Here is a 7,921-nt window from a genome sequence, read left to right as displayed (position 1 = left end):
TCTCAAAATTCTAACTTTGGCATTGAAGGTTCTTTGGCCAAAGCCCCCCTATTCATCGTGGGCGCATGAGGCTCTTGGCCTTGACGAAAGGTGTTATTTGTTTTGTAGGTGCAATTTTGTCCAAGATCAAGGAAGAAGAAATTTGCATCCACAATCTAGATACCAAAATGGTGACGGAAGTAGGATGTTCGACAACGCATAGTCCTTGTTTGATAGGGAGGACTAATTTAGATAAGACTATTGAAAAGGTTTATGTTGTCCCCTGCATTGTCCTTTATTTAAATACTAATTAAAAGATTGCAAGGGGTTTGTACCTAAAAACGTAGGCAAGTTCGGTTTGCTCTTCCTCAATCATACAAAAATAGAATCGCAAACCGGACTAAAGCGGTAGCATATATATAAGGTCACGGTTAAATGAAACCCTCAACGTCTTGTTTGGTAAACGGGGTATTTAATCTACATGGTAGTATCGACTATAACCATTCGGTTAAAGATACCAGTACTCTTTCTAAAAAAATAAAAAGAAGAAAATGAAAGAAGGGGTTTCGTTTTAGGCTTATTGAGTCACTGCTCCCACTTGCGCGCCTAGTCATATGCAAACAATCCATCATCCCTACACGATGTATATACTCCTCAACCATTTACCAAGTGCCACAATAGCAACTCATGCTTCGTAGGAATCGCTTGCCCAAATGGAAAGAGTCTTTAACACTATGATCTTTGATAATGAAGATTAACTTGCATAGGACTTTCACCACATTGAAGACATTTTGAAGGAAAAAATGGGTTGTAATTCCTAATGAAGAAAAGGTGTTTTTTAATGTTATCATATTGACTGGACTAGTAAGAATATCTTTTCTTCATTAGTAATCTTTAATTTGGACAAAATATGAAAGTTCTCATTTATTTCTCCTTCAAAATGCCTTCAATGTGGTGAAAGTCCTATGCAAGTTAATCTTCATTATCAAAGATCATAGTGTTTAAGACTCTTTCCATTTGGGCAAGCGATTCCTACGAAGCATGCGTTGCTATTGTGGCACTTGGTAAATGGTTGAGGAGTATATACATCGTGTAGGGATGATGGATTGTTTGCATATGACTAGGCGCGCAAGTGGGAGCAGTGACTCAATAAGCCTAAAACGAAACCCCTTCTTTCATTTTCTTCTTTTTATTTTTTTAGAAAGAGTACTGGTATCTTTAACCGAATAGTTATAGTCAATACTACCATGTAGATTAAATACCCCGTTTACCAAACAAGACGTTGAGGGTTTCATTTAACCGTGACCTTATATATATGCTACCGCTTTAGTCCGGCTTGCGATTCTATTTTTGTATGATTGAGGAAGAGCAAACCGAACTTGCCTACGTTTTTAGGTACAAACCCCTTGCAATCTTTTAATTAGTATTTAAATAAAGGACAATGCAGGGGACAACATAAACCTTATGGTTATAATTGAAAGTGAAAATCAAATTACAATATCTACATTAATCTCCACTATTACATTCCTATTATATGTTTTAAATGGTGCCTATTATATGTTGTAAACCATTTAAGATTGATTTATATTGAAATAAATCAAAACAGACAAATGTGCGGAGCTGAGTTTTAAAAAGAGTAACACACAAAACCGACTATATTACTGACATTATAATACAAAGGAGTGGTTTCTGCTCAAGATCAAGGATGCTACATACAACATACTCATAAGTAACGCCATTTAATATATTTATGCGGTACTGTAAATTAATAAAGCTAATTATGATCAAAATAAATGCGAAATTGGAAAATTGTTTACACATATATATACACAATGAGTAAACTGATCAGAGTTAGAATGACTCCCCACGTAAAGCTCTGAGCACCCTGGACTGAGGAGCATCAGGGTCCCCACGGATGGCATTCTCCTTCCATATCCTTGCAGCTCTACGGAGTGCCTCCTCAGCCGTGTCCAACTGCTCGGGCCTCCATCCAACGACATCTCTACCTGCACAAGACTCCGACACAGAGTCTGCCGTGCCGTCTGTTGCACGCGTAATGGGCTTTCGGATGTCTGCATACTCAACCTCTGACAGTGATGAGGCCTTGTGATGCTTGTAGTACTCTCTATCATCCTCTTCACGCTCCTCCTTCCGGTCTCTATCTCTATCTCTCATCGACTGCTCCTTTTCCTGCATGTCCCTTTCATTTGATGAGTCAATTGACAATGGTGTGCCGTCCAGCCCCACACAGCTCACCTTTTCCAACAAACTAGTAGCAGCACTTCCGTGGCTACTTATATGTCTCTTCTGTGTATAATTGGTTGGGTGGTCCGAGGGCTGCAGGTTCACTCCTGTGTTCTCTAGCCTTGGGGAACTCGCGTTTGGATACGAGGGTTTATTAGGAGGTGCAAGAGGTTCTGTTCCTTTTCCTCTGCCGCTGGCGCCGCGCTGCTCATCAGCAGCTGGTTTCTCCTGTGCAACATCTTCTGTACCCTAAACATATATATGTGTGTGTATGTTGGGATTTTAGAAATAAATTAATGCACTGCTTGAGAGCAAAATTAATTATATATAATTGGAGTTTAAAAATAGACATGCCTCTGAATTATATGAATTAATTTACTTGATAAAGCTACAAATTAACTAATGTCCATATATAGCAAGGTTAACAAATCTTACTTGAGGCTCTGCGGTGGTGAGACAAGGGTCAGATTCATATTCCCCACCAGCGTGAATGGCTGGGTCAGCAGTGCCGGTGCGACTAGCGGTGGCAGAATCAAGTCCTCGTGGTAGTACTACTCGAGCTGCGGCTAGTTGATGAGGACCATGGCCCCAAATCGACCTGCTTTTTGCTACAGAAGCTGCACCCAACGATAGTCTTGAATAATAATATTGCATTTTGAACATCGATCGCTATTCAGTATTCACTAGCTAAAGCCTCGCAAGTATCAATTGTTATTCAAGTTGTAAGCTTTTCTTGAAACTGAATTGATGGAGTGACTAAGTTGGATCCGGAAAGTCCTGGTAGCTGCTGCAATTCATTCATATGGAATGGAAGCAGCTAGAATAGAATAGAGATCCATTGGTTGCGTCAAGTGGGGTTAGGAGTGTAATGTACATGTACTGACGTGGCAACAGTTTAGAATGCTTGGTGTACTTTGCGTGTCACCTTCTAGGCAAGAGGAATCCAGAAGCATCGGTTGGACTTGCATTTTTTATTTGGGTTTTTATCATAAATGTTACCCGAAATTGACTTTAATTATTAAAATGATTTCTAAAATTAAAAATCAATCAATGTAGTTCTTGAAAATAGATGTCGCAAATTAATATGATTATTCCGTCATAATTCTGTTAAAAAATTCATTAAAGGCTGATGTGACACATAAATGGGCTCCATAAGATTTATAGGTTTTTATCACAAATGGTTTCTGAAATTGACCCACACCATCAAGATAGTCCTTGAAACTGACTCACACCATCAAGATAGTCCCTGAAACTGACTCGCACCATCAATATGGTCAAAAATCAATGAATATTGTTCTTGAAAAGAGATGTTGCAAATCAATATGATCATTCCGCCACTATTCTATAAAAAAATTTGTTATGTCCTGATGTGGATTTAATAATTAATTAAAAAAGTTGTCTAAGTACCTTTTTGCACAATGGATATTTTTCTTATAATAGGGCTTACTCCAAAGAGAGATCTCTTCCATAAATTCTCAAAGGCACAAAACTTAACCAAGGCCTAAGGGGGGTTTGGAATATTTTTCAACCAACAATAGACGCATCTCGGTTATAACCTCATTATCTCAAAGCAGACCTCGGGAAGCTCCGAATAAGCTCTCCAAGATTAAAGTTGTGAGGATGTTAATCGCTTAAATATTAACGGTGATGTCCCAGAAGTTGTTGCCAATGGGGCAAACAGTCACCAAAGGTGATCTTAATCTAAGTTCAATTCGGTGAAGGGTGTCGAAGTGTGTAAAGATGAGTGTATTGATTTTTTTCTTTTTTTTAGAGAATAGAGAGCGAATGAGGTAGAGAAATATAGACTGGGATCGGAGGTGATTGCAGAGCTGGGGTTTTTGGGTTGACAATTTTTTTTATTAACTATTAAATTATTAAACCTATTTGTAATTTTTTTTTAATTAAATTAAATTTGTGTGACCCATTTATGTGTCGCATTAGCACATTACAGAATTTTTGACAGCATTGTGATGAAATGACTACATTGATTTGAGACACTTACTTGTGTGACTACATTGGTCAATTTTCAATTTCAGGGACCATTTTGATGTCGCAAGTCAATTCTAGGGACCATTTGTGAGGAAAAAAAGACTTATGAAGCCCATTTATGTGCCACATCAGCACTTAACAGAATTTTTAACAGAATTGTAACGGAATAACCACATTAATTTATGACACCTATTTCAGGGACTACATTGATTGATTTTCAATTTCAAGGAATATCTTGATGGTGAAGGTCAATTTCAAAGACCATTTGCAATAAAAACCTTTTTTTTATTTTTTATTTTTGTTATTTTTTTACAAAGGAATGAAATTACAAAAAACTTCTATAGATCTCTAATCGGTACATATCAAAATTAATCGTAGGCATAACTTGGAAAAATTACAAAATCAAACACATACATCTCATAGTTATGGCCTAAATTAGTTGAGTCATCTGCTGCCATATTGGTTTTTATGTAAATATGATGAAACATATAATAGATTTTGTCTTGTAAGATGTCATATGTCTTGTATAAGATACTAAATTTGCTGTGAAATTTGTAATTGTTTTTGCATGATTTACATTAAGATTTTTGAGTCTCCTTCCACAACATCATGTTTCAGTTGAAGTCGAACTGCCTAAAACTAAATGAGAGCTTATTTTAACACCAATGCTTCTACCTGTAAAACATTTGAAAATTCAATGAAAAATGATGTTTTTTAAATTATTAATCATCGTGTTTAAACTATCTAATTGTCTTAGTGATTCGCCATCAATAGAATATTTAGAAATGTAATTTGATGCAACTTTGGTGCAAAAGGTTTCCTGAATTTGGTGTTGGCTTCTTATGATTAATAATTGTAATTTCACTTAAGATGAACACCACGTTTTAAGGGTTGCATGGTTTTTCAAAAGGTTTTCAAAAAACTTAATGAGTATTTCATGTTCATATATGATCCGAACGGCCAGACGAGTTGTATATTAGATACACATTCTATGTTAAAGGTTCCAAGTAGGATACATATTAGGAAAACCTAACCGTCAAAATATGAATGAGTTATTCATAAGTAACTGAAAGAACCACGTAGAGTGTTAAGGTGACGGCGGAATCCTAGTGTCTCTTCGAATTGATTTCTTTAAAATGTTTTCTAGTTGATTTATTTAATTGTTTTTATTTTAAATTCAGTTTTAATATTTTAGTTCATAAAATCAACTTTTTTCAAACTTTGTTTTCAAATAATTATTAAGATTTACATTTTACATAAATAATTCATTCAATCCCTGTGAAAAATGATCTTGCTTGAGCTGCTATACTACGATAACTTGTATTCTTACAAGTATTTTTAAGTGTTTTTATTCCTATTTGTGCAGGTGGTAAAAATCCTATCATTCATACCAATGTTAAAAAATTGAAAATGAAAAAGGAAGAAAAACTGATTACAAATTATGATAACTTATTTCAAGACAACTACATAATAAAAGGACTACATCTCTATAAGATTTAATCTTTCCTACTGAGTTGCAATTATATATAAAGCCTGAACATGAAACAAACAGGATAATAATCTTGAATCTAGAAAAAATGAAATGAATCCTAATCCTTACCTGACTGAAAAAAAAGAAAAAAAAAAAAAAAAACCAAATTGCTCTAGGCCTGGGTGACTTTCCAACAGCCCCCACCACTAAACCTGATTGATTCTATACATCTTTGCTGTGTCGACCGAGTTTGAGGCAAATCTGAGCAAGGAGACCAAATATAGAAGCTAGAAAGCACATGATGGAGGACAATATAAGCACTGCCCAGTCCCCAAGGGTTTTTTTGGGAGAGTGGGTCCTGTCTGATAGGAGCAACGCCATATATACTGCTTCACTCAGGGCGTAGGCTGAAACCGGGTCTGATTCTTCCGCCAGAAATCCATACTCGCTAAGGCACGTCACGATGTCGTATACTCCACTCGTCTCCGATACACCGAGGCACTCACATATTTTCAGCCGCCCTTCAATCCTCTCCTCAGTTGTTAACATGTCACCATGTGTCAAGATCAAAATGGTGCTCTCATCATCTGTATGCATATATACATATATAATATATATGCAGCAACTCATTAAATTTCAAGGAAACAAGATTTACATACATATAAGACGATAGAAAACTAACTTACTGTAAATATTGGTGAAAGCATTATTGACAGAGCAGAAAAGCTGTTTTGTGGCGTCCATTGGCTTAGAATCACCAGCTTGAAAGGCCTTGTAGATTTCTGCCATGTTAGCCACCACCATTGCACAATTGACTTTCCTCCTCGCAAACTTTGAAATCACATCCATATCAGGAAGATTCATCAACACAGATTCTTCGACGTCATCGCCCGGTCTCAAGCACATTTGGTTATGGTGAATCCCATCACTCATCCAACTTGACAATTCTTCAAGGCCCTCGCCTATTCGGTTGTAGTCAAATCCCCTCGAGTCATACACACAGAAGCCACTTCGCAAAGACCTCAGCACATTGTGCTCTTTCAGAATCATACTAGTACTCTTCGGATTATTTGAAAAACTTCCTACAATTTTAATTAATATTATAAAAATTAATGATTCATTATTATGTGTCTGTGCAATGTGCATATATAAGAAGTGATGGAGTTAAATAAAAAGGTAGCATACCAGGTGGTGGTGATGTTTGAGCAAAGGGTACGAGTCCAGAGCGACCCAAAACGGAGTACATGAGGTTGACAAGAGAGCTTTTACCAGAAGCAGAGAAGCCAACCAAGAGAATTGTGGCCACCGGCGGAATGTCCATGTTTTCCTTAGCGAGACCTCCTGTTGGCATCCAGAAGTCACCCGAGCGATACATGAGCAGCTTGTGCCGAAGTTCATTCACCCCTTCCTGATGGGTTGATACCAAAGCCAGTCTCTCCAACTCTCTCACCACTCGCATCCTTGCTGCCGCTGTAAAATGACTAGATGCCCTGCCACCGCCAGGGAATATGAGGCGCTCATGATCAAGCTTCATCTGCATCTTCTTTACATGATCAAACTCTGCAGCCCATCTCCACCAATAATAGTTGTTATTATCTCTATCATTATCATTAGGAGCTATTGATCTTGAAGAATTAGAATAGTCATCAGGATGATCTGTTGTTGATTCATCACTGGAAAATAGTAGCTGGTCCTTCATCGTATATCTATCTATCGATCGATCGATCTTCCTTAATTAATTTGCTCTCTAGATAAGTAGCTAGGAATTGGAGGCCTCAAACTAATCAAAGATGAAGGGAGAGCGTGAACAGTAGGACATTGTATGTTTCGTGTGTTTGCATGGTCCACGTTTAACGAAAGGCTAGACAGTCTCCAAAATGGAGAAGAGTGACCCGCCACGAATGAAGGAGGTCCACATGGCTCACGGGAACAACGTCCGTTACCTTATGGCTGCTTCCTAGCACTTTCCTCCACTTGATGGTGATGATAAGCACATTCACCAGTACAACACTAGAGACATAACGTACGAAGCAGATATTCCAGATCAAGGACGGATTATCAGTTTTTGACATTTTTATCCACTTATTTTTAGAGGAAGTTGATGTTTGATAATTAACTTCTTATAAGTACATACAAATTCTCTTAATTCTCTGATACTCTCAAAAATTACCATCCCCCTCTGAATTTCATAGTAATGTTCACAACAACCAGTAGCCACACACGACACATGTGATGAAT

At 37.3% G+C, this 7,921-nt stretch overlaps 2 protein-coding genes across 2 annotated transcripts; both read right to left on the bottom strand.

Moving 5' to 3' along the window:
- Positions 1-1,678: 1,678 nt before the first annotated feature.
- LOC137714687 (uncharacterized) lies at positions 1,679-2,886 on the bottom strand. Its single transcript, XM_068453833.1, has 2 exons — positions 2,659-2,886; positions 1,679-2,472 (listed from the first exon to the last, which is right to left on the bottom strand). The coding sequence occupies exons 1-2, from the start codon at positions 2,884-2,886 to the stop codon at positions 1,831-1,833; spliced, it is 870 nt and encodes a 289-aa protein (XP_068309934.1). The 3' UTR covers positions 1,679-1,830.
- A 2,863-nt stretch (positions 2,887-5,749) lies between these two features.
- LOC137714163 (uncharacterized) lies at positions 5,750-7,593 on the bottom strand. Its single transcript, XM_068453441.1, has 3 exons — positions 6,869-7,593; positions 6,370-6,765; positions 5,750-6,270 (listed from the first exon to the last, which is right to left on the bottom strand). Exons 1-3 carry the CDS (start codon positions 7,380-7,382, stop codon positions 5,906-5,908), a joined length of 1,275 nt encoding a protein of 424 aa, XP_068309542.1. The 5' UTR covers positions 7,383-7,593; the 3' UTR covers positions 5,750-5,905.
- Between the last annotated feature and the right edge of the window lie 328 nt (positions 7,594-7,921).

Source organism: Pyrus communis, chromosome 14 (genome assembly GCF_963583255.1).
Source record: "Pyrus communis chromosome 14, drPyrComm1.1, whole genome shotgun sequence".
Lineage (NCBI taxonomy): Eukaryota > Viridiplantae > Streptophyta > Magnoliopsida > Rosales > Rosaceae > Pyrus > Pyrus communis.
Note: the sequence above shows the minus strand (reverse complement) of the source record. Positions and strands in the feature narration are given on the sequence as shown.